At 38.0% G+C, this 27,273-nt stretch overlaps 4 protein-coding genes and 2 long non-coding RNA genes across 6 annotated transcripts; 3 read left to right on the top strand and 3 right to left on the bottom strand.

Moving 5' to 3' along the window:
- The first annotated feature begins 108 nt into the window (after positions 1–108).
- Positions 109–951, top strand: LOC130459211 (uncharacterized). Its single transcript, XM_056826441.1, has 2 exons — positions 109–326; positions 406–951. The coding sequence occupies exons 1-2, from the start codon at positions 233–235 to the stop codon at positions 762–764; spliced, it is 453 nt and encodes a 150-aa protein (XP_056682419.1). The 5' UTR covers positions 109–232; the 3' UTR covers positions 765–951.
- A 3,369-nt stretch (positions 952–4,320) lies between these two features.
- Positions 4,321–5,412, bottom strand: LOC110802866 (uncharacterized). The gene has a single exon (XM_022008325.1). The coding sequence runs from the start codon at positions 5,410–5,412 to the stop codon at positions 4,321–4,323; it is 1,092 nt and encodes a 363-aa protein (XP_021864017.1).
- A 725-nt stretch (positions 5,413–6,137) lies between these two features.
- LOC110802872 (heavy metal-associated isoprenylated plant protein 24) lies at positions 6,138–7,589 on the bottom strand. Its single transcript, XM_022008330.2, has 2 exons — positions 7,162–7,589; positions 6,138–6,566 (listed from the first exon to the last, which is right to left on the bottom strand). Exons 1-2 carry the CDS (start codon positions 7,319–7,321, stop codon positions 6,283–6,285), a joined length of 444 nt encoding a protein of 147 aa, XP_021864022.1. The 5' UTR covers positions 7,322–7,589; the 3' UTR covers positions 6,138–6,282.
- A 2,971-nt stretch (positions 7,590–10,560) lies between these two features.
- Positions 10,561–11,597, top strand: LOC130460117 (uncharacterized). The gene is made up of 2 exons (XR_008920053.1): positions 10,561–10,754; positions 11,448–11,597. It is a non-coding gene; the product is annotated as an uncharacterized lncRNA (long non-coding RNA).
- Positions 11,598–18,177: 6,580 nt separating this feature from the next.
- Positions 18,178–19,214, top strand: LOC130471786 (uncharacterized). Its single transcript, XR_008932133.1, has 2 exons — positions 18,178–18,371; positions 19,065–19,214. It is a non-coding gene; the product is annotated as an uncharacterized lncRNA (long non-coding RNA).
- A 1,857-nt stretch (positions 19,215–21,071) lies between these two features.
- LOC130459856 (uncharacterized) lies at positions 21,072–24,316 on the bottom strand. Its single transcript, XM_056827476.1, has 3 exons — positions 23,789–24,316; positions 22,269–22,545; positions 21,072–21,378 (listed from the first exon to the last, which is right to left on the bottom strand). Exons 1-3 carry the CDS (start codon positions 24,099–24,101, stop codon positions 21,282–21,284), a joined length of 687 nt encoding a protein of 228 aa, XP_056683454.1. The 5' UTR covers positions 24,102–24,316; the 3' UTR covers positions 21,072–21,281.
- Between the last annotated feature and the right edge of the window lie 2,957 nt (positions 24,317–27,273).

The raw sequence follows: 27,273 nt of genomic DNA, 5'->3' as shown, positions 1-27,273 counted from the left end.
ATTATCCAAATGAGCAATTTGAAAGCTAATTTGGGGGTTGGTAAACTTTTATGCCAACTTTTTTGTGTCAATTATTGTAATATGCTTTTTTAAACAGGAAGGTTTCAGCAATTCTCCTTGCATACTTTTTGTGACAGATGATAAAAATAGACAATCTTCAAATTTTTTTTTTTTTTGACATGAAATGCGTAGCTTGTATTAATCAAAGAAGCGTCTTGTCCGCAAGAACAAGATGATAAAGGTTTGGTGGACATTCCTCCATGAATACCAAGGGCTCTTCAAAGTGAAGGGCTGCCTTAGCTATGGAGTGAGCTACTACATTACAGGTACGTCTAGCAAAGCTGAAAATACAATTATCAAAAGAACTTGCTAAACTAACAATGTCATTGACTACCACCTGTGCAGCCGTGACTTCTTTCCTCTTTCCCTGGAGCATATCAATCAGCAAAGAGCAATCTGACTCCATCTCTATAGACCGTAGTCCTGCTTCAAAAGCAAGTTTCATCCCAAAGCGAACACCTTCAGCCTCCGCCTGCAGGGCACCCATATTCCCTTCTATGTTTCGTCCCCCACTCATCATCACGTCACCAATTCCATCCCTTACAATCATCCCCAACCCGATTGCTCCCACCTTTGGCACAGCTGCATCAGTATTCAGTTTATACAAAGTGCTTTGTGGGGGTTTCCATGTTGCGTTAGGTACAGCTCCTCTCTCTAACTGGTGTTGTCCTCTTACTGTTGCTGCCTCGAACTCCCCTAAGTAAGTCAGCATCTTCGAGCACACCCTCCCAAGATCTTCCTTTCTTTTTTCAAAAACCCATTTATTCCGCATATTCCAGGCCTGCCATACCACCATCATAGCTATCTCCCACATACGATCCACTTTACATAGCTTTGCATACTCCTCACACCACACAAAGAAGTTGCGTGCCCCTTCCTGTGCTTCTAGACGAAGTGGTGACATTCGCCATAGCGTTCTGCTGCCCACACACTGGAGTACCATGTGGGTAATTGTCTCCGGAGCTTCTCCACACTGTGGGCAAATCGTATCCACCTGTATTCCTCTACTTGCCAGGGTTGTCATGACAGGAAGACCCCCTTTGGCCGCTCTCCATACTAAGTTCTTTACCTTCTCTGGGACATTTGCTTTCCATACCCTTCTCCATAAGCTTCTGTCCAATTCGGGGGTAGAAGAACTTACATTCCCAGTCTTGCACTGCATTTGGTAGTGGTAGGCACTTCGTACCGAGAACTCTCCATTCTTTGTATGGGTCCAACTTAGAAAGTCAGGTTGGTCACTTTCCGCCAGTTTAATCTTGCATATAGCTTCCATCTCTTCATTAGTGATGTGTTCCTTAATTCTATCCAGGTCCCAGTCCATGTTGCCATCCCCTCGCATATCTGTTAAACACGCATTGCCGTCCGTATTTGCGGGAATTGGTGACAATATACGTCCCCCAGGAACCCCATTCAGCCACTTATCTCTCCAGAATTTTATTGTCTTACCATCACCAGTCACCCACCTTGACCCTTCTTTTATGATTTTCCACGCAGACATGATTGATCTCCATGTGAAGCTAGCTTGCGGGGGTACTGTCGCTTCCCAAATGGACGTACGTGGGAAGTACTTGCCTCGTAGTACTCTAGCCGCAAATGATTGCGGGTTGTTGGCTAGTCGCCAACACTGCTTTGCCAGGAGTGTTGAGTTGAACGTGCTCAGGTCTCTCATACCTATTCCACCACAATCTTTCGGTTTACACATAGTCTGCCACGCAATAAGTGCAAGCTTCCGTTCGTCTCCCCTTTGCCCCCACCAGAAATTACGGCACATCGTGTTCAGGTTGTGGAGGACACTTTCCGGCAATTTGAAACATTGCATTGCATAGGTGGGAATGGCTTGTGCTATAGACTTTAACAGAACCTCCCTTCCGGCTCTTGATAAGAACCTTTCCTTCCACCCTTTTATTTTCTTCCAAACTCGGTCCTGGATTACTTGGAAAACTACCTTCTTAGATCTCCCTATATAAGTAGGGAGCCCAAGATACTTATCGTGCTCGATAACAGCCGCATAATTCAACTTCGATTGAAGCATATCCCGCATATTGGTGCTAACATTCCGGCTGAAAGAGACTTCCGATTTTTCCATGTTGATCTTCTGGCCCGAGGCTACCTCATAAGAGGTTAGGATGTCTAGTATCGCGTCTGCCTCCGTTTCATTTTCTCTAGTAAACAACAGACTATCGTCTGCAAAAAGAAGGTGCGAGATAGGGTCAACATGGCGGCCTATCTTCACTCCATGAATGGCTTTCTTCATTTCTGCATCTCTAAGAAGGGAGGAGAAGCCTTCCGCACACACAAGGAAAAGGAAGGGCGATAGTGGGTCACCCTGCCTTAGTCCCCTACTTGGCTTAAACCTTGTCGATGGGAATCCGTTAAAGAGGATAGAATACGAAACAGAGGTAATGCAGTTCATGACTAGGCCCACAAACTGGCTGTTAAACCCCATTTTCATCATCATTCCTTCCACAAAAGCCCATTCGACTCTATCGTATGCTTTGCTCATATCTAGTTTCATAGCCATAAATCCCTTCGAGCCACTTTTCTTCTTTCGGAGGTAATGGAATAATTCATAGGCCACAAGAATATTGTCAGTGATCAAACGACCCGGGACGAAGGCGCTTTGAGAGTCATTTATAACCTGTGGGAGAACAGCCTTTAGGCGGTTAGAGAGGACTTTCGAGATTAGTTTGTACAAAACATTACATAAACTAATCGGCCGATAGTCTTTTGTTGACTCACACACTTTCTTTTTTGGGATGAGGACTACATTAGTGTGGTTGATCTGATCCATCGAGGCCCCATTATTCAGGATGTTAAGTACAAAATCTGTGGTATCATCCCCCACAATCCCCCAAAATTTTTTATAAAAAAGAGCTGGCATGCCATCGGGGCCGGGGGCTTTTAGAGGATGCATATGTTTAAGGGCAGTGATTACCTCCTCCTTTGTGTATGGTTGTGACAGAGCCTCGTTCATTTCATTAGACACTCTTGCCCGCACCGTTTCTAGCACCTGTTGAGTCTCCACTTCCCCATTCGATGTGAATAGGGACTTAAAGTAGGTAACAAAAACCTCCTCTGCCTCCTCTTCCACATCCCTCCAAGTGCCACCCTCATCAAACACTCCCTTAATAGTATTACGGTTTTTCCTCATTTCCGCCTTCTTATGGAAGAAAGTCGTGTTTTTATCCCCTTCTTTCAACCAATCTTGTCTACTCCTTTGTGCCCAAAAAACCTCTTCACGGTGTTCTAGCTCGTCAATTTCCTTATCCAACATACGAATACTCTCCAACACTTCACTAGATGGGTATGCGACCATTAGCTCCTTCACCTTTCTCCTACGGCTTTCAATCTCTTTTCTGAACTCAATAGACCGAGAACAGCTCCACGTTCTCAGTCTACTTGCACACTCCGCAATCTTCTGTTTTACGTCCCCTCCCCCACCAGCCACCCACACTTCCTCCACTATCTCGGCACAACGGTCATCCCTCAGCCACTCCTTCTCGAATTTAAAGCTTTTTCTTCTCCTTCTTTTTCTCGTACTAACAAGGAGCTGTCTTTGAATGTGTATCTTTAGAGGGAGGTGATCCGACTTTCTTTTTGGGAGATGTTCTATCTTTGAGCATGGGAATAAGCCGAACCATTCTTCTGTCATCAACGCTCGGTCCAAACGTTCTTGGACATTGTCAGCACCTCCCCGATTGTTACTCCACGTAAAAGGATAGCCTTCATAGTACAAGTCCAAGAGCTTGCACTTGCTAACAACTTCCCTGAACTTATCAATTTCGGCCTGATTCTTTGGATTACCCCCAATCTTCTCACTGTGACATAGGATACTATTGTAATCTCCCACACACAGCCAAGGCAGCGTGTTTTCCTCTCCCAGACCCTCCAACAAACTCCACGTTTCCTCCTTGTGTTCCTCCTCCGGGTGTCCGTATATACCTGTAAGTCTCCAAACAACACCCCCAGCCATAGTTACCATAAAGTCCATGTGATGTAACGAGGATGATTGGAGAGTGAGGTCAAACTCCTCATCCCAGAACATAGCTAACCCACCCCGACGCTGCCTTCCATCTCCCTCACAGTCAACCCCCACAAAATTCTTTAATCTAATCTTTCTTCTCAAACTCTCCCACTCCTTACCTTTTAATTTCGTCTCCGAGAGGAAGACGAAATGAGGATTTTCGATTTTTAATACACCCTTGAGTGCATTTTCTGCCCGAGGGCTCCCCAACCCCCGACAGTTCCATGAAAGGCCAATCATTGATATTCGCGGGGTTGGCTTGCAACCTCCGCTACTTTGCACAAGGACGTGGTGTCCTCTGAGAAAATTAAAGCCCTTGATTTTTTCACTCCCTCACTCCCCTCCTCAATCTCCTCTCCATCAATCTCCATTTGATCCTTCCGTTTCCCGCACACCATACTATCCTCACCCTTCTCCCCCCTCCTTCTACACACTTTGTTCACCTTCCTTAGCTTGCGCTCTCCTTTTGTGCTGCTGCCTATCACAAAGGCTACCTGACACTCCCCTTGTTCTGCTCGGGGGTTCTCTGATGGCTTTGTATGGTTTGCATTCTGTGATTCATGTCTTTCCCTCCCCTCATTCTTGTCTTCCACCACTGTAGCCCTACCACCCAAGGAGAGTGTTACTCCCGCCAGTTGCTGCACCACTTCACGCACTTCTTCCTCACCTTTTCCATCCCTCCTCGCGAGCTGTTTTTTCTTTGTTACAAACAGTTTGCGTGCGCATGTGATATTCTCCTCTACCTCTTCTCCATGGTCTCCTTTGTTAACTTGCCAAGGGGATGCCCGCAGTTTGTCACTGTACAGTCTTTTGGGGTTTGTCACGTTCATTGCCTCCTCACAATCTTTCTCGCCATGTCCCAGTTTGCCACATACGTAACAAAAAAGTGGCAATTTCTCATATTTCACAGGGAAGCTCTCTGTTTCACCACCTCTCATTTTCAGCGTGACTTCCTTCTTCAAGGGTTTACGTAGGTCAATCATCGAGCGAACTCTAAGAGATTTGTTTATCCCTATAACATCAGACTTATCTGCCTTGATAAAAGACCCTACCTTGTTCCCAATTACCCTGGCGTTCGCATCATTGGTACGTCCTACCAGAGGGAGATCATATATTCTGACCCAAAACGGGGTGTTGTGGAGAGGTAGTTCAGATGGTTTTACCTCCCCATTGACATCGCTTAGGGCTAGGGTATGACGTTCAAAGTGCCATGGTTGAGCCTCCATCACTTGTTCCTTATCCTTCCAGTGATGAAACTGGAAAAAGAAGGTGTTCTTCTCAATACAATTTGCTTCAAAGCCATGTTTAGGGTTCCAGATTCTTCGCATTGTTGCGATTAGGGCATTCGCGTTAATATTCCTCTCAGTCCACAAACGGCCCACCACTCCTAGGGTGCATCCAACTCTAGATATACCTTGGTGCATCCAACTCTAGATATAATTAGGACAATCTTCAAATTAAATGAGCAAAACTTATCAAAGAAATAAAATTTATCAAAATCAATAACAATATACTTTGGGTGCATCCAACTCTAGATATACCTTGGTGCATAGTTGAATTCCTTGTTTCCTTTCTTTCTTTTGACAATTCACAAGAAGTATTTCTCGTATAATTTATGGTGGGAAAAGGCAATTAATATGCTAAATTTGAAAATAGGGATGGGATTAAGGACCAATTATTCAAGGTCTATGCAGGTATGTCAAACACATAAACTACATGCATACCTATATTTTGGTACCTAAAGCTGTCCATCCTCCTTTACCTGGTTGTACCCTAGAGTATCTTTTCCCCTTATTTTTCTTCATTTGATCAAATGAGAGAAAAAACACCTTCGACTGCACCTAAAGTTTTCGGGTGTAAGATGGATGTTCTACTAACACTCCGTCCAAAACAGTGGCAATATATATATATATATATATATACAAATTTGCAAATGAGCGATGTTATAAAATAATTTCTTTTTTAAATGAAAGATAAGAACTACTTAGAAATTACATTTAAACATATTATCCGTTCAAGGGGAATAACCAAAAAAATCAGAACAAAAATCGGATGCCTTAAAATTAGAAGCGAGCCAACATATTTGATATTCCCTACTCTCTTACACGTATCTACAAATACAATAGCACAAATTTATACAAAACAAACATGCACATTGCATAAACTACGTACAAATGTGATATTAAAAAAAAAAAAGATTACATAATAGAGCAAGCATCAGGATTTTCATCACTAAACATGTGTGTATATTGTTGTTCCAAAGGAGTCATAGAATCATCAACTTTCCTTACAAAATTAGGAGGGGCTTTTTTGTCATAAGCACCAGCAATATAAGGGTGTGCAACCATAGTGTAAGGGACATATGGCCATAACTCAACCTTCTTCTTTGTTGATTTTGCTGCTTCCAACACTTTCTTTGCTTCCACAAATCCTGTCACTGTCACCTTCTGTTGTTTCATATCCACATTCACTGATTTCACCCCTGCTTCCACATCATTTTTACTTATTTATTAATAACCCCAAATAATTAGTTTTAAAGCTATTTGCAGCAACTTAATTCTTGTTAGCTTGGAGTATCCTATTTTTGTGTTAAGAAAAGTAACCCTTATAGACCTAACATCTCACGGTTAAACTAGCTCAGCTACACAAGTTATAATACTTTTGGGATTTGGAGGGGTGGATAAAGAATTTCCGCGTACCCCAAGAACATAGCTGGTGGGACCATAAGAAACCCTACTAACTACACCAAGTACTACTTGCTAAATAACAAAGCGCCTATATACTTGTTCTTTCTAGGATATGATGACAACATAATCATTTTTGAGAAGTGATTATTTAAAAAAAGAAAATTTTATGATAGTCTAGTTAATTAAGTTGCATGAAATAATGAACATTAAGTGTTTCTTTTTTCAAACAACACATAAAATTTTGGAAATCAAAATAAAATGCACAAATTAGCTCAAAGATATGACAAGTAAACTTATAAAATTAAGTTTACACGCATGCTTTTTTTAGGGGAAAGTTTACATACATGTTGTTAATGGATAATTAATTTCAATAAGAAGAAAATAAAGTACCTTTGAGTCCAGAGAGCGCTTTCTTGATTTTCATAGCACAACCCTCACAATCAATTCTTGTAATCTTGAGATTAATCGTGTTTAATTGCTTCCTTTTCTTTCCTTTCTTAGCACTCCTTATCAAATCTGAGAAATACTCCAAAATTCCTTGAACTCCCATTATGTCTCTTAATTCTTCTGCTCAAGAGTTATTCTAGTCTTGTTTGTATCGTTCTAATTCCACTACTCTTGCTTAATTACTTTGTCCTATTTATAGTAACAAAACACTTTATGCCCTTCTATAAATAGTCTTTACTCTAATTGATTTAATTTATATGATTTATTTTGATGAGACAATAACTTATTGGTGACGAAAAGGGTATATATAAACTAAGGTAGTGGGAAGAATTATTGAGGGAAGAGGAGAAAGAAAGAGTGACAACTGATAAGACAAGAAGTTGTAGTTAGAAGTGGTAGATTTGGTAGTAACCTTGGCTAAATTCTTGCACATCATAAATTAACTGATGGTCCTACCTCGAGGAGGACTTTACGATAATTTTAATTGTGAAAATAATATTATTAAGGAGTGGAATAAGTTGGTTAATGAATGACAAAACTATATGATAAAGTTAATGAAGAACTTGTAGTATAGTAAGGACAGGACATAAGGTTGTCCTCAGTGTAAAAGCAGGGGAAATAAACACCCACGAAAAATGATAGAGAGACAAGCTCGAAGCTTAATCTTGACCCTGCCTTTGAACTTTTAGTGGACTTCTTATTGATACATCTTCTGATTTTGTTATTTAAAGGCTTTAGTTTAGTTGTTTAACTAGTATAGTACCCGTACGATGCACGATTTATAATCTAAATATAAATTCGTATGAAATATGATAGATAATTATCATCAAAATGGAGTTTATAGATATTCTCCAAATAAAAAATAATAATGAAGGATAAATTTGTTATTGCTCATTCGAACAATTTTAAAAAAATAAGGGTGCATAGATAAAATAATTTTCATTCTCATTCATCACTTGTGTCAAGCATAAAATTATGTCACTCGCCCTTCACTTCGATAATAATACCCACTTAATACTCGCATAGTCGCCTCGTCAACCTCATGACCCGATCACTTAACACCTATCTAGACCATTTACTTTATTGAGTTAGATATGACTTTGAGAGGGGAAGGGCCTATACACCCGCACCCGCCTACAATTCTCATCTTCATTCCCTCCATCTACTATAGGAACAATACCAACCCCTCCCAACCCCCATGTCGAGAGGTACAAAATAAAATTCATCCCCTCTTCATCACCTCGATCCCTTCCCGTGTATCCACATCCACCCCTAGACTCGACTTTCCTTTTTTGGTAAGAGAGTTTTGAATTTTAAAACTCTATTATATAAAGCCTTTGAAATTTCATTTGTCTAATTAGAGTTATTGAGTAAATAAACAAAACATTATAATATGTAATTCAATAGTGCTTTTTTTATATATTCATAATCCTCAATTAGAGGAAGGATTAGTGACTCGTGCGGGGCCAATCTGAAATTCATCATCGCCTCTTCACCCGAGGCCGGCGAATACATTTTTTTAACCCCATCGCCCAATAATCTTTCCTCCATCGCCAATAATCCAATTTTCCTTTCAACTAAATTTTAAATATACTGACAAAAGTTTATTACGAAGTATCAAAATGATTGTATTAGCTATCTATAATATTGAAAAATATATTTAAAAGTGACATACATAATTAGGATTGCGTGAGCGTTCTCAAATCCGATCAATTCAAACTCGCCCCATCACCAAGGTGGGTAAATGTTATCCTTATATCCGTCCACCAAAAATCTATTTTTGTTAGTTAAGATTAGTCAATCATCTAGTGTAATACCCCGAAATTTTAAATTCGATTTATTAAAATTGAAAATATTTATTAACTTAATTTCGTTTTAATTAAATTACGAATAATCGAATTTCGTTATTTTAATCATTTTTACGAATTATTTTAAACGATAAATTTATAAACCGAAATTATTTAATTTCGTTAACGATAATTTATTTATTTTTAAGGGATTATTTTAATTAAACATTTTATTACAAATTCTGGATTTTTGCCAAATATTGTGAATTTACTATAAAAAAAAAAAAAAAAAAAAAAAAAAAAAAAAAAAAAAAAAAAAATGAAAATGTCAGCTTTATTTTCTTGCTCCCCACGCTCAAACCAGGAAGTCAATACTTCCTTCCTTCCCTCAAAATTCAGTCCAAATTCAATCCTTGGACCCCAAGTATACCTACTTACAAATTCAGAAATTTAAAGTGAAATTTCAATAACAAAAACAAAACACAATTTCAGTTTCAATCTCAAAAACCAAATTCAATTTCAATTTTTTTTTCTCCTCTTTTGTTCCCTGATTCGGACCAACCACCACCACCACCTCCGGCAGCCACCGCGCCAAACCACCGAGCCACCCAGCCACCTCCCTCCTCTTTCTCCTCCTCCCCGTTCGCTCCCTTCTCCCTCCCCTTCTCTCCCCTGCTCTCGCGTCCCCTGCCTCCTTCTTCTTCCTCCTCTTTCGCCCCACGCAACCACCGCACCACCATCACCACCTTATCCCTCCGATAACCACTAGCAACCGTCCAACAACCACCAGAACCACCCTAATCAAGCACAGCCGCCGCCACACCCACCGCAAGCACCACCTCACCTCCCCTGCTCTCTTCGCACTCCCCTGTCCCCTCTCCCTTTTCTCTTCGCAGCACCACCGTCGACACCACACCACAACCGTCATCATCAGAACCAACCTTCGCCGCCACTCTCCCCGGCGAACCGTCCTCCCCTCCGCCCAGAACCACCCACGAAACCGCCCCAATCTCCCCTGTTTTCGCCCCTGTTCGTGCTCTTTTCCCCTTTTCCTCGCCGTTCTGCCGCCACCAAACCACCAGCAACACCATCGCCCGTCGGCGTCGAGTCCCCAGCCACCCTTCCTTTCCCCCTCCTCTTCCCTTCTTCTCGTCCGTCTCCTCTCCCTCCTCCCCTGTCGTGACTCATTCCCAGAAGCAAAAACCAAAACCCAAAAATTTGTGATTTTAAATTTTGGTTTTAATCCTCCTCAAACCCAATTCAGATTGGGCCATAATCCCTTGGGCTTTTGGGTGAGTTGCAATTTTGCAAACTAAATTGCATGTTCAGAATTCTAATTATTAATTTGCTTGCCTTAATAATTTAGTTATTTTCCCAATCAAATTGTTTATTATCTGTTTTCTTTCAAATAGAAAAATGTATTTAATTTTCAGGTTTTACTAAAATAAAGTCACTAGATTGAATTAATAAAAATGAAATTTAAATAATATTTTCATGAAAATCAATTTATATTTGATCGAAAATTCGGTTAATAATAATAATATTTCATTAAATTTCGAAATTATGTTTTATTAAAATTCGTTATTTATAAATCCATTACTTATAAAATTTATGATTTATAAAATATTGATTTTATAACTATTTATCGATTTTAGTACTAATTCCATTATTTACCACTTTTAAAGAAATTGGACTCGGAGCTCAGGACGAACGAACCAACGAAAACCCTTAGCAAATCGCGGAAGTGAGGTAACGGCTATTGCTAGTACCCGCAATTCCCTTATAAATGTGATTATGAAATTACAACGTATGATTGATTTATTAAATGAATGTTTTGACATGTTTTATGAATTGCGGGAAATGAAATATGATTTTATTGAATAATTTATTTTAATATGATTTGATGGAATTATTCCTTATTTTATGATTGATTATAAAATGCTATGATGATTGATTGAATTTCTTATAAAATGTTCTTTATAAGAAACCAGGAAAGAAAGGATGTTTGATCTTATGATCCAAAGGAATTATGTTACTTCAACTGAAGTAAAAAGACTAAAATGTAAAATTAAACGAAACATGATAAATGAAAGTGAAATTCCTAGTCCGTTTGGCAGTATATGTTCACAGGTTACGATTCTCGGTCATGCATGTACCCATGGGGCATCCGCCCATTGAGCCAAGGCTCTCATGTTTTCGGGCCAAGGCCCCATGTTTATGGACAGCGGTCCATCGTGGAAGACGTTCCACCATGTCATACTTGCCACGACTAGCATGTGCACCCTAAAGTTGAAAATGAATTAAATAAAGGACTTTATAAAATGTTTCACATTATTCTATTCTCCCTGTGTTATTAAATAAAATGAATTGAAATGAATTTACGTTGCTAGAATAGTTCGTTACTGAGTCTTCGGCTCACCGTTATTTTGTTTTCTGTTTTAGGTACCGCTGGGAACGATGGGAACGAGTAGTGGCGAGGATTTCACTTCAATAATATTCACTTAGTTTATGCTTAATGTTTTAATAGTTTAATTAAAGACTTGTAGTAAGTTATGCACTTTATTTTGGTAATATTAAAGATTATTATATTAATTTTTGGGATTTAATATCTTATGATTGATGGTTGCCTTGTAATTCCCAAGAGGGAGTTACGGCAGGTAATGCCCCGACCAATTAGGTTAATTCCGCTGCTAATTATGCTTTAATAATGTAATTAGAGGTCGGGGTGTTACAGTTTGGTATCAAGAGCAAAGGTTCTGGACCATAAGTGCTAAACCTTACGGGTTTTCGCACGAATAGAATTCATTAGGCTTTAAGTAAAGAATTTTAAGGAATGAGTTAAAAAGAATGTTCTAAAATCTTGCTAAGTTAAAATGAATATGAGTGTGAGTGTAGGAACGGGATCAAAGGGTTTATTTTATATTATTATTTCGCTTCAACCTGATAAGATATGTTATGCAGAATGTCGACCATCGATGCTATCAACGATGTTACCAACGGAGCTCGCAACGAGCATCATGTTCACGATGATAATGACATTTCTCACGAGGAGTATGTCCATGTTAATGGCCATGAGGAAAGGATGGAACGATTGGAAAATGTGAGTTCAATGTTGGCCGAATTAGTCCATGATTCTCGGAAAAAGAAAGATGTTAGTGGAAACGAGAGCGCAGCGACGTTCAAGAACTTTTCGTCACTCAACCCACCATCCTATGATGGCAAGCCTGATCCAGTTGAGTTCGAGGATTGGATAAGTCGCATTGATCAGTTGTTTGAAACCCTGCAGTGCCCTGAGAAATGGAGAGTTGATTTCGCAGTGTTCTACTTGTCAGGCCAAGCAGGATTATGGTGGAAAGTTAACAAGGAACGAAAGAATGGGCCTGGATTTGGTTGGAACGAACTCCAGAAGTTAATGAGAGACAAGTTTTATCCACCATCCTTGAGGAAACAAAAAGAAGATGAATTTCTACACTTGCAACAAGGAACGATGAGCGTGTTGGAATACGCAAATAAGTTTATGGAGTTGTCAAGGTTTGCACCAGACTTGGTGTCGACAGAGCAGTCCAGGATGAACCGTTTTGAACGAGGTCTGCACCTTAAGTACCAGGATAGGTTGTCCACTCAGAGGTTTACTTCATACCAGGATATGGTTGATATTGCGGCTAATGTGGAGCGAGTGGTACTACTTCGAGAAGCGAAGAATGTTGGGTATAAAAGGAGAAATGATAACCAAAGCCAAGGAGGAGCAAAGAAGCCCAACCAAAGTTACCAGGGAAATCAAAGGAGGAATGATGGTAATCAAGGAAATAATAGGGGACAAGGATTTCAAGGAAGGAACAATCGGTCGCAAGGATGTGCCAAATGTGGAAAAAGGAGTCATGTGGAGAGTGAATGTCGTGTTGGCACGAATGCTTGCTATCGATGTGGAAGCCATGATCATTACGTCAGAGATTGCCCAAATCAAGTGACGCCAACCATGAGAGGACCAGTTTCAACTAACAACGATCGTGGTCGGAACAACAATGTAGGAGGTTCAAACCGCAACCCACCTCGACCACCGCCAACTGGAAGAGTTTTTGTGATGAGACAAGATGAAGCAGATGAGGATGATAATGTTATCACCGGTACCTTTTCTATCCATTCGTTACCTGCCCATGTTCTTTTTGATTCTGGAGCTTCACATTCCTTTATTTCACCATTGTTTGCTAAATGTTTAAGTTTGAAACCATGTTGTGACTTTCATGCTATGAGTGTTTCCCTTCCTAGTGGAGAAATAGTGAAATGTAGGACCATGTATAGAGATTGTCCCATTGTAATAGAAAAAGTAGAGTTTCTAGCAGACTTAGTAGCCTTTGACCTATCTGAATTTGATGTAATCTTGGGAATGAATTGGTTGACTAAGTATGAAGCTAACCTTAATTGTTCGAGGCAGAGTGTGACCCTTAGAACACCAAGTGGAGATAGAGTTTCATTCCATAAGTTAGTAAGAAAACCAACGATTCAAATTGTCCATGCTTTGAGAGCACGTAAAATGATTGAGAGTGGGTTATCTGGTTACCTATGTAGTGTTGTTGACCTAAATACCCCTGTACCTTCCATTACTGACATACCTGTTGTTTGTGAATACCCACATGTTTTTCCAGAAGAAATACCTAGTATGCCCCCACCAAGAGAGTTAGATTTCAGCATTGAATTAATTCCCGGATCCACCCCTATTTCTAAGGCACCATATAGAATGGCACCAGCTGAGTTACAAGAATTAAAGAAACAATTAGATGAGTTACTTGAAAAAGGATATGTTCGACCTAGTGTTTCACCTTGGGGAGCCCCTGTCTTGTTTGTGAAGAAAAAGGACGGAACTATGAGGTTATGCATAGATTATCGAGAGTTAAACAAGATTACCATTAAGAATAAGTATCCTCTACCTCGTATTGATGATTTGTTTGACCAACTTCGAGGTGCAAAGGTGTTTTCTAAGATTGATTTGAGGTCAGGTTACCATCAACTTCGAATTAAACCTGAGGATATTCCAAAGACAGCCTTTAGAACTAGATATGGTCACTATGAGTTTGTTGTGATGCCTTTTGGGTTAACCAATGCGCCCGCTGTATTTATGGATTTGATGAACCGTATTTTTAAACCATACCTTGATAAGTTTGTAGTCGTTTTCATTGATGATATTTTGGTATATTCTAAGAGTAATGAGGAACACGAGGAGCACCTGAGAAAAGTGTTAGATATGTTGATTGAAAACCAGTTATATGCTAAGTTGTCGAAATGTGAATTCTGGCTTAAGGAAATATCATTTTTAGGACATATTATCTCTGAGAAAGGTGTATCTGTTGATCCCGAGAAAATAAAAGCAATTGTGGAATGGTCTAGACCAACTAATGTACCAGAAGTACGGAGTTTTATGGGTTTAGCTGGATACTATCGAAGATTCGTTCAAGATTTTTCTAAGGTTGCCTTGCCCATAACCCGATTAGTTAGAAAGAATACCAAATTTGTGTGGAATGATGATTGTGAATGTGCATTTCAAGAACTTAAGAAACGTCTTACCACTGCCCCTATTCTTACCCTTCCATCTGGAACTGACGGATTTGTAATCTATAGTGATGCTTCTAAAAATGGGTTAGGATGTGTCTTAATGCAAAACGGAAAAGTTATAGCTTATGCTTCACGCCAACTCAAAGTTCATGAACAAAATTACCCTACCCATGACCTCGAACTTGCAGCTGTTGTTTTCGCCCTTAAGATTTGGAGACATTATTTGTATGGAGTTTCGTGTCAAATTTTCACCGACCATAAGAGTCTTAAGTACATTTTCACCCAAAAAGAACTCAACATGAGACAACGTAGGTGGTTAGAACTTCTTAAAGATTATGACCTTGATATTCAATACCATCCCGGAAAGGCTAACGTTGTTGCGGATGCATTAAGTCGAAAGTCTCACTTAAATTCTATCCTAACTTTCTCCCGAGTCAACCAAGATGATCTACAAAAGATGGAAATTGAGTTTATCAAAGGAGATGCTTGCTTGAATGTGTTGGTAATGAAACCAACTTTGATTGATGAGATTAAGGAAGCGCAATGTAAGGACTTGCAATTAGAAAGAATAAGGAGTGAAGTGGAAAACGGGAAGTCACCTGGTTTTGTCATTCAAGAAGATGGCACGTTAAGGTTTCAGGGAAGATTATGTGTGCCTAATGATGAGAAGTTGAAAAAGAGAATTTTAGAAGAAGCTCATAGTTCACCATACTCGATTCACCCTGGAGGAAATAAGATGTATAAGGATTTAAGGCAAGTGTATTGGTGGAGCAACATGAAGCAAGAAGTGGCAGAATATGTGGCTAAATGTTTGACGTGTCAGAGAATCAAGATCGAGCATCAAAGACCAGCAGGTTTGTTGCAACCTCTGGATGTGCCAGAATGGAAATGGGATTCAGTTTCAATGGATTTTATCATAGGTTTACCAAGATCAACCAAGGGAATGAATGCTATTTGGGTTATTGTTGATCGATTAACGAAGTCAGCACATTTCTTAGCAATGAAGAGTAATTCGAGTTTAGATCAACTGGCCGAGCTATATGTGAACACTATTGTGCGATTGCATGGAGTGCCTAGTTCGATTGTTTCTGATCGTGACACGAGGTATCAATCAACCTACTGGAAAGAATTGCAGAAAGCCCTTGGGACGAAACTTAACTTTAGTACCGCATTTCACCCAACGACTGATGGACAAACAGAACGTACCAATCAAATTGTCGAGGATATGTTGAGAGCATGTATTTTGGATTTTCAAGGAACCTGGGAGAAGTTTCTACCTATGGTTGAATTTTCGTACAACAACAGTTATCAGGCCACCATTGGTATGGCACCTTACGAAGCACTTTATGGAAGGAAATGTCGAACACCATTATGTTGGAGTGATATCGATGAGGCGCGTGTTATAGGACCAGAATTGATTCAAGAAACTACTGACAAGATTCGTTTAATCCAATCAAGAATGATGGCAGCGCAAAGTAGGCAAAAGAGTTATGCAGACCAACGAAGAAGACCTCTAGAGTTTGAGGTCGGAGATCACGTGTTCTTGAAAATTTCGCCAACGAAAGGAATAATGAGATTTGGTCAAACGGGAAAGTTGAGCCCAAGATACATCGGGCCATATGAGATACTAGAAAGAGTAGGTGCAGTAGCATATCGACTAGCTTTACCAACCGACTTGGAAAAGGTGCATAATGTATTCCACGTGTCGATGTTAAGAAAATATGTTCCTGATCCTAGCCATGTGATTACGCACGAACCCTTGCTATTGCGAAACGATTTAACTTACGAGGAGAAGCCAATTGAAATTCTAGAACGAAGAGAGAAACGACTTAGAAGCAAAGTAATTCCAATGGTTAAAGTCTTGTGGGCCAATCACTTGACATCTGAAGCCACATGGGAAGTCGAAGCGCAAATGAGAGCGAAATATCCCCAGTTATTCGTTTAGAAACGATAAGATGTATGCATGTTAATATATTATTTGAATGATTATGTTATAATGTTATTCCGCCATGTTTGTATAGCAAATAGAACGATTAAGTATGAATGGCTAGTTCGACTGAGCTCCAGTTTCGAGGACGAAACTTTTTCTAAGGGGGTAAGAATGTAATACCCCGAAATTTTAAATTCGATTTATTAAAATTGAAAATATTTATTAACTTAATTTCGTTTTAATTAAATTACGAATAATCGAATTTCGTTATTTTAATCATTTTTACGAATTATTTTAAACGATAAATTTATAAACCGAAATTATTTAATTTCGTTAACGATAATTTATTTATTTTTAAGGGATTATTTTAATTAAACATTTTATTACAAATTCTGGATTTTTGCCAAATATTGTGAAAAAAAAAAAAAAAAAAAAAAAAAAAAAAAAAAAAAAAAAAAAATGAAAATGTCAGCTTTATTTTCTTGCTCCCCACGCTCAAACCAGGAAGTCAATACTTCCTTCCTTCCCTCAAAATTCAGTCCAAATTCAATCCTTGGACCCCAAGTATACCTACTTACAAATTCAGAAATTTAAAGTGAAATTTCAATAACAAAAACAAAACACAATTTCAGTTTCAATCTCAAAAACCAAATTCAATTTCAATTTTTTTTTCTCCTCTTTTGTTCCCTGATTCGGACCAACCACCACCACCACCTCCGGCAGCTACCGCGCCAAACCACCGAGCCACCCAGCCACCTCCCTCCTCTTTCTCCTCCTCCCCGTTCGCTCCCTTCTCCCTCCCCTTCTCTCCCCTGCTCTCGCGTCCCCTGCCTCCTTCTTCTTCCTCCTCTTTCGCCCCACGCAACCACCGCACCACCATCACCACCTTATCCCTCCGATAACCACTAGCAACCGTCCAACAACCACCAGAACCACCCTAATCAAGCACAGCCGCCGCCACACCCACCGCAAGCACCACCTCACCTCCCCTGCTCTCTTCGCACTCCCCTGTCCCCTCTCCCTTTTCTCTTCGCAGCACCACCGTCGACACCACACCACAACCGTCATCATCAGAACCAACCTTCGCCGCCACTCTCCCCGGCGAACCGTCCTCCCCTCCGCCCAGAACCACCCACGAAACCGCCCCAATCTCCCCTGTTTTCGCCCCTGTTCGTGCTCTTTTCCCCTTTTCCTCGCCGTTCTGCCGCCACCAAACCACCAGCAACACCATCGCCCGTCGGCGTCGAGTCCCCAGCCACCCTTCCTTTCCCCCTCCTCTTCCCTTCTTCTCGTCCGTCTCCTCTCCCTCCTCCCCTGTCGTGACTCATTCCCAGAAGCAAAAACCAAAACCCAAAAATTTGTGATTTTAAATTTTGGTTTTAATCCTCCTCAAACCCAATTCAGATTGGGCCATAATCCCTTGGGCTTTTGGGTGAGTTGCAATTTTGCAAACTAAATTGCATGTTCAGAATTCTAATTATTAATTTGCTTGCCTTAATAATTTAGTTATTTTCCCAATCAAATTGTTTATTATCTGTTTTCTTTCAAATAGAAAAATGTATTTAATTTTCAGGTTTTACTAAAATAAAGTCACTAGATTGAATTAATAAAAATGAAATTTAAATAATATTTTCATGAAAATCAATTTATATTTGATCGAAAATTCGGTTAATAATAATAATATTTCATTAAATTTCGAAATTATGTTTTATTAAAATTCGTTATTTATAAATCCATTACTTATAAAATTTATGATTTATAAAATATTGATTTTATAACTATTTATCGATTTTAGTACTAATTCCATTATTTACCACTTTTAAAGAAATTGGACTCGGAGCTCAGGACGAACGAACCAACGAAAACCCTTAGCAAATCGCGGAAGTGAGGTAACGGCTATTGCTAGTACCCGCAATTCCCTTATAAATGTGATTATGAAATTACAACGTATGATTGATTTATTAAATGAATGTTTTGACATGTTTTATGAATTGCGGGAAATGAAATATGATTTTATTGAATAATTTATTTTAATATGATTTGATGGAATTATTCCTTATTTTATGATTGATTATAAAATGCTATGATGATTGATTGAATTTCTTATAAAATGTTCTTTATAAGAAACCAGGAAAGAAAGGATGTTTGATCTTATGATCCAAAGGAATTATGTTACTTCAACTGAAGTAAAAAGACTAAAATGTAAAATTAAACGAAACATGATAAATGAAAGTGAAATTCCTAGTCCGTTTGGCAGTATATGTTCACAGGTTACGATTCTCGGTCATGCATGTACCCATGGGGCATCCGCCCATTGAGCCAAGGCTCTCATGTTTTCGGGCCAAGGCCCCATGTTTATGGACAGCGGTCCATCGTGGAAGACGTTCCACCATGTCATACTTGCCACGACTAGCATGTGCACCCTAAAGTTGAAAATGAATTAAATAAAGGACTTTATAAAATGTTTCACATTATTCTATTCTCCCTGTGTTATTAAATAAAATGAATTGAAATGAATTTACGTTGCTAGAATAGTTCGTTACTGAGTCTTCGGCTCACCGTTATTTTGTTTTCTGTTTTAGGTACCGCTGGGAACGATGGGAACGAGTAGTGGCGAGGATTTCACTTCAATAATATTCACTTAGTTTATGCTTAATGTTTTAATAGTTTAATTAAAGACTTGTAGTAAGTTATGCACTTTATTTTGGTAATATTAAAGATTATTATATTAATTTTTGGGATTTAATATCTTATGATTGATGGTTGCCTTGTAATTCCCAAGAGGGAGTTACGGCAGGTAATGCCCCGACCAATTAGGTTAATTCCGCTGCTAATTATGCTTTAATAATGTAATTAGAGGTCGGGGTGTTACATCTAGGTTTAACTTTATCGTCAAACCAATCTAAAATTCAAACTCGCCCCATCATCAATTGTTATTCTCCATCATCAATTGTGATTCCCCATTTACATATATAAATTTAGTTTTGCACGAAATTTTAAAGTGATATTGCAGTCATTTACATTAATATATAAAAAATATTTTGTATTGCAAACATATTAATAATAATTAAACTTAATCATCTAGATCGTATGACTTTAATTTGGACATAGTCCATTACGATACATTAGTCAAAATTTCAATCAACATACTCTTAAGACTTCAATAATATGAGCGAATAAATTATTATCAGTGCTCCGTATAAAAATATTATGATAATGAGAATGTGGTAAAAGTTATTTTTGATATTTATGATTAAGTATAGACTTCGTATTAAAGAAATTATATGGCTAAGGGGATCATTTAGGTAGTTAACAAAGGGCTTATAAAATGTTTGAGACAACCTTGTTAAATACATTAAATCAATAGCTTTTATTATGCATATCCGTATTCATTATATATATGAACAAATTCTCAAAAAGTTGAATAGTATTATAATAATATAATTGATAGTACAAATTAAACTATGATAAGATTTTCTATATCGGTTATCAGAAATTGTATGCAAAGATTTTTCATTGGATTACATAAAATAAACTATTAAATGAACGTTGAACATATCCGTACTCAGTATATGACATAATTTCTAAACTGAACTTGATAGTACTTACAATTAATCATTATTTATTGTATAAAAGAGGCAAATCAGAGAGGGACATTTGTCATCTCTACATCGATTTTCCTCTCTTTCAGTATAGTACGACGTATACAGATTTAAATTAAGAAATTTATTGACATGGGTAAATAAGTAATTCGTACTATAATCGATTATTACCATAAGTAATTAGAAGATTCTAGGTAAAATATATACAAAGTATATTAATTATTTGTTCATAGGTTAGTTACCGATATTATAAAAGAGGAAATTAGAGCGGGATTTGTCAGCTCCATATCAATTTACCTCTCTTTTAGTTTAGTATTCCGTATACATATGTTTGTTAAAAGTCGACTAAAATATAAGTCAATTGTTTAGCCTAAAATATTTGGAGGAGATTTCTTAAGTAAAGAGGACTATATATGTGTTATTCGCACATTATTTTTCTTGTTTACTACTTCTTTCTATTTCTTTTGGATAAAATCACTTTTATTTTCATTTGTTAGTAAATAACTTCAACTATTAATATCTTAAATTTAGTAAAAAATATATAAAAAATAGTAGTATTATGTAAGTATTTAGACAAATCCAACAAACACTAGTAGAAAAAACCCTTATTGCAGCGGGCTTTTAGACCCCTGTTGCAGCGTACATCGTATGCTGCAACTGGGGGGCCTGCAACAAGTCTGAACTTGTTGCAGCGTACAAGTTCGCTGCAAAAAGTGATTTGTTGCAGCGGGCTTTTAGATGTACGCTGCAACAAGTGCCAAAAAATTGGCAAAAATTTGGACTTGTTGCAGCGTACATATATATGTACGCTGCAAAAGACTCAACTTTTTGCAGCGTACATTAATTTGTACGCTGCAACAAGTCTGAATTTTTGCGAAATTTTTTTCCCTTGTTGCAGCGTACAACATAAATGTACGCTGCAACAAAGCACTTTTGGCGGGAAAATTCTAATTTTGTTTAGGGATACCTAGAGTGCCTTGCACCAAATATAGAAACCTGTCAAAACAATAATAGAATAACGCAACCTGTATAACAAATATAAAAACAACAACTGGAGTTTTGTATATATCCCAAAACCAAAAGTGCACATACCGATACATTTAAATATATTTACGTTCCAATTTCAACGTACGCATACATTTTAACATAAAAGATTGTTCTATAACATCTAAACCAACACGATCAAGCGCCCTCAGGTCAATAATAAATACTTGGTGGTAAAAAACTTCGCCCATTGCTCACGAACCACATCAATTTCCTCACTAGCATAAGGCGCAGTCCTCGGAGTATAGACCTTACAAAAACAAAAATTTGATGGAGCATTAGATCGATTAAATGCAAATGAAATGTCACATTTTAACATTCAAGCAACTAATGACAATGTATTAATAGTCTAGAATACGAATCAGCAAACAACAGAATGTTAGTATAACAACAGAATGTTAGTATAACAATAGAAACTTGTGACCAAGAAGAGCAGCCCAACAACAATAGAAACACAACAGCAAACAACAAGGACAACAGAGCAGTCAGTAGAGAATGTTAGTATAAATAGAATTAGAGGAAGAGAGAAGTTTAGAAAATGAGTAGTGAATTGTGAGACTTGTGACCTAAAGTCACTATTTTGGAGATTTGTAGCCTCAAGCTACTGCCTATTTGTATCCGTACTGTTTGGTGCTAATCAAAAGCTTCTTCTTTTCTATATTTTTGTGCGAGTGTGTGACAGATTGAAGAAAGAACTTGGTAGTTCTTTACAGAACATTTCAAAACTACATATCGATCAATGTTACTCAGACTTGGGTATTAAACACATGTACGTTTCAAGTGTCACCTGCAATTTTATGAAAGTTTTTACATATTTTTTGCTTAATATGAAGTATCAGGTGCCCACACTTGTACGGCATTGTTGAGGATCGGACACATGTTCTTCAAGTGAAATCTAGATTCTAGAGTCCTAGAAACATAAATCTAACACTGACTCAGTCCAAATTCCATATTCAGTTATTCATAATGTTCTCAGTTGCAATGCAATTCATCACCAAGAGAAGTATCAATCATTTTCCAACCGAAGTGAACAGATCAAACAAACAAAACAAAAAAAAAAAAAGCAAGAGAATACTAACATTAACACTGTCAAATCGTCCAATCTCTATCAAACACATCCAGCAGAACTATTAATCTCACCTGATTGTTATTTGATGTTGGAATGCCCGATGGAACAATATCCATAGTATCCAATATGCTTCGGTGTCATGTTCACATTCAGCTGCCAGCTGATGCAGGATTCTCTCAATCATTTTCTCCACAACATAAGCATCTCTAAGGATTTCTATCATCAAGAACCAGAACTGAAAATCGGAGTTTGACTTGATACTGTTCTCGGTGATTGTACCTTTATGGGACAATAAAAATCTTTGTACACGTCTGCGGATTCGGAGGATCACCTCATTTACTAGCAATTCTGCAGTTAACATTTTAAGTCAGCATAAAAGAATGTTCCCCTATATAGGCAGATATCTAATTGCTTCACATGGTCACTAGTAGCTAATAAGAGGGGAAAAAACAATTTCCACATGGTCACTTTGTTGAAAAGAAAAGTGACAACTTCCTGATAACTACCAAATTGCTGAATTATGTGGCTAACAAAAAGGCTGGTAGTAGAACTTCCCCAGAAGTTTTATTGTCTACCAGCCAAAAGTGTGAAAGTAGCTTCTTCTGAAGTTCAACTTCATGGCAAATGCAAGTCTGAAACTTCCTAAACCCAACCAAATGAGTCAATGACACAGAGAGCCCTATTGATGAATGAAAGAAAAAGGTTTATGAGTCCTAGCCCTGTAAGCCTAGGCTGCACTTGTGGAGCTTGAGTGACCCTGGCAACCTAAGACATTAGCTTTTAGTGTAGAATTGGCTGAGAAAGTTGTGTAACTGTAGTTTTTTCTTTTTTTTGTCAGTTCTTGTCAGATGTATGTAAATTGTTACCATAAAGGAAAGCAGCACTACGCATGAGAAGTACCAATACTTGAATTTAGATATTTTAAGGTGGAAAGGAGTCTGCTACTGCTAGCAAGAGAGGCAGAAATGGAGAGTGCTATATACTGTACAACTAAGAATTCTGAATATTAGAAAAGCTTCTGAATTTCCAAACCTACGACCTTTTGCTATACAGATATAGCAGTATGCAGAAATAAGTTTTTTCCATCCACATCCAATCCTCCCTCCCAAAGCAAACCAAGAAATGGAAAACTTTCTCATCTTCATTTAGTTTCTCTGTATCTCAAACAAACAATCCCTATTCCCTACTATGGGACAGATATTACGTATCCCCAAAGTAACCGTTCAACCAGCATTCTCTCAAAGATCATGGTGTATGGCCTTGGTCAACCTAGCTTGATGGTGATATATATGAAAGATTCTCCATAATTCACTAGGACTGGAATCATAAGCATTTCATAAAATAAAATACAGATGTATCAAACTTATGAATCTAAGAAATCTACAGTTATGCTCAGAAGTTTCAGCAATTGGTTTCACAAGAAACAGTAAAATCCATTGTTAAAGAGCTAAAAATTCCAAGTTTAACAGTAGCCAAAGGCAAACGCAACATTGATGTTTTCCAACCAAAGCTTATTACTATATTTGACCCCAAATGAAAACACAAAGAAGTTGAGTATTGAAACGTTTCTGTGAGAAAAATTCTGTCTTACCGGTCGATCCACGTCGACAAATGCGAGCAAACATTTCTGCAACAAACTGGAAGGTATCATCCACATCAGTGCCATGAAATAAAACTTCTTTATCATATAACTCCCAGCTTTTTTCTTCTGCTCCATCCAGAAGCTGAATAGTGATGCTCTGGAAAAACAAACTAAGAACCTTAGTCAAGAATAAACAAAGACCATAGTTGCCCAACTTAAGATCTGGATACAAGGAAATACTCAGCAGATATGTTTCCATGACACAGAGACTGAAAGAAGCAGATTCTAACCAAGTGAACAATCCTTCATAAATATTAACCATGCATATTTAGTATAGTATAAAAGGATACTGAGATGAAAGATATTTAGGAGTTGATGAAATTCCTACGACAAAAAGACTGAGATAACTGATTTTAACCAAGTCGACAATTTATAAATATTAAGCATGTACATTTAGTTGAATATGAAAAGGATACTGAGATGAAAGAGATTTAGGAGCTCCTAGTCGTGCTTTGTCAGGGACAGACGCAACAAGCTGTGCCACTCTAGACACTGTCAGAACGAGACCCTCTATGAAAAATACATCATAAACAAGCTTCCTTGCAGTCAAAGGGAAGCAAGGTAGCCAATTGGAAGCAACATCTGCAAATAATCAAAAGAAGAAGAATTGTAATTATTATTTGAAAAATTTTAGCTGCAGATAATTGTTTCAACCAACCCAAGCTTCTCGATCTCACTCAAGCAGCTTAATTTGAAAACAATTACAACTGGTAGTCACAAGTGGCAAATCCTTTATTCACACAAATGGAAAACAACCCCAACTAGACTGCAAATCCAGCCTCTCGTATATTCCCATGTCACATTTTACTTCTTTGGTATCAATGGCCACAATCTTTGACATAACCTCTCTCTCACTTATATATTAAACCATCCTTCAAAAATACCACTTAACAACTGTATTCATGTGCAAACCATTTGCCTCCTCTTCTGACCTATTCTTTACAAGCTAATAGATTAAGGAAATTGCACTAGTTATTAACTTTTGAAAAGAAAATGTAAGGCATTTGGATTAGCATGGAAAATTGTATGTACCTATGTAAGTTTTAATTTTACAGAACAGTGTAAGCAAGAACCATTAACAAAATGATGGGAGCATAAGCTTTTTTCTTACTGAAAGGCATTCCCCTCATGCATCCATTCGCTCAACAAAATGATCTTAGTAGGTTATGAACTTATGATTCCACATTTTACTTCTAGCAAGTAGCAACCGGACTTCATTTTATCATAAAAATGTAACAAAAGAACACTGAACATAGCAACATCACTGAATTAGATTTAAAACAGAAGAAATGAAAGGAAAGTCACCATAGATCAAAAATCTTGATAATGTAGGAAATGAGACTCCTTTATAGAAGACTTCCCACACTTGATTCCTCCTCTCACTCGTATAGGTTGCTTCTGCTTGATTGAGCTGAAATGTCAATTCCAAGGACATTATTATACATCAACGAAAGCTAGAATTCTACAACTGTAATCCCGAAAGACACACGAACACCCCCACCCCCTCCTGTGAGTTGGGTTAATAGTCTACAGATGCTACTTTCTTAAAGGCAAGGGTATATCGTCGAGAGAAGGTAAATTAGAAAGAATTGCAACAATTTGTACAATATACACTCATTTACTAGCATTCATCTAGTAAGCATTAAACAACATAGATTCATGAATTCTTGAACAATATATGGGCTTTGTTCTCTTCGCCTAAAATTACAAGTTTCAGTAAAAATTAGTTCGCATTCAGGCTAATAGTTCCAATAAGGGTTTCCTAAGCGACAAAGAAAGAACATTGATAACTTATTATAAGTCAGATAACAATAAAAATAGTTACCTGATCACTGTATTTCTCTGAGATTACTCCTGCAAAATCAATGAGCACACAAATACAAGATTATTAGCAAAACCCCATGTTTTCTTCTTTAATTCAATGCTTAAATCAATTCCCAAAATTAAGCTAACACCCCAGAAATTTAAGAATTAGGATTCCCCCAGAATAATTAAACAGGCAAATTCTTGAGTTTTCCAGATTAATATAGTTCAAAATTACGATTTCTTTCAACATTTTTGAATAATGGGTGCTTCAAAAGTAATGAACTTGAGAAGAAAAATTGCAAAAAAATGGAGATATTAAATTTAATTAAACGAAAAAATGGAGTTGTTTTTGTACCCCACCTGAAAGAGAGGAAGTGTCGATAGGGAAAATGAGGAGAGCGACGGAATGAAGAGCTAAAATGACATCATCGACATATTTGGCCGTGGAAACAGCGGAGACGGTGGCGGAGACCGTTTCCAAGAGTTGGGTTTGTTCTTCACTCTTCTTTAACTTCTCCTCTGTCGCCATTTTTAGTCCTTTGCCAAAAAAATCAAAATAAAAACGAAAATCAAAACGAAAATCAAAACGAAAATCAAAAACGAAAATCAAAACGAAAATCAAAACGAAAATCAAAAACGAAAATCAAAAACAATAATCAAAACGAAAATCAAAAACTAAAATTGAACCCTAATCTGAAAACTAAAATAAAAAACGAAAATAAAAATTGAACACACCATACCGAAACCACCGGAACCACGACGCCGAGCAACCACCGGAACCACGACGCGACGGGGAGATGCTGAACCACGGAACCAAGACAGCGACGCAGGGCTAAACCACGGAACCAAGACAGCGACGCAGGGCTGAACCACGACGCGACGGGGAGATGAGCAACCAACGGAACCAAGACAGCGACGCAGGGCTGAGCAACTCTTGGGTTCGACGGCGACGCAGGGCTGAGTTCGACGGCGACCTTGGATATTTGTTTAAGGGAAAAGGCTTGGAGCTATAGCAGAGAAGGAACAACGTACGTACGTTTCTCGTTTGAGCGCGGTTTGTACGTTGCAACTAGGAAAGTAAAAAATTTAATTTGAAACGCAGACTTGTTGTAGCGGGCATTAACATGTACGCTGCAATAACTTCGGGTTGTTGCTGCGGGCTTTTATTTTGTACGCTGCAACAAACGCATTTGTTGCGAACAACTAAAATGTACGCTGCGATAACCCTTTAAAGGGTTTGACCCGCGTTGACCGACTGGTTGTTGAAGCGTATTTATACTTGTACGCTGCAACAAGGGGGCTGCAACAGGGGTTTTTTCTACTAGTGAAAATCCTACGGGGTACAGAGTACATGACTATGTTCATCATAAAGTATTAATAATCACTAAAAAACAGAAAAAGTAGAGGTATGTGTGAATATAATAGTTAGTGTAAAAATCAATAGTTGCATCTAAGAGTTTTAGGAATTACATAGTAAAGTAGTAGATATATTAGATTACACAAGTTTTGCTCATGTTTAAAGAAGTTACATATTTTTTTTGAAGTAGTATCACTACAAGAAAGCGCTTGATTACCAACTGTTTTTACCGACCGCCGTGAAAGTAGTCAGTAAAAATAAATTTATCGAC

This window comes from Spinacia oleracea, chromosome 4 (genome assembly GCF_020520425.1).
Source record: "Spinacia oleracea cultivar Varoflay chromosome 4, BTI_SOV_V1, whole genome shotgun sequence".
In the NCBI taxonomy this organism is placed as follows: domain Eukaryota; kingdom Viridiplantae; phylum Streptophyta; class Magnoliopsida; order Caryophyllales; family Amaranthaceae; genus Spinacia; species Spinacia oleracea.
This window is presented reverse-complemented; position numbering and strand designations above follow the sequence as displayed.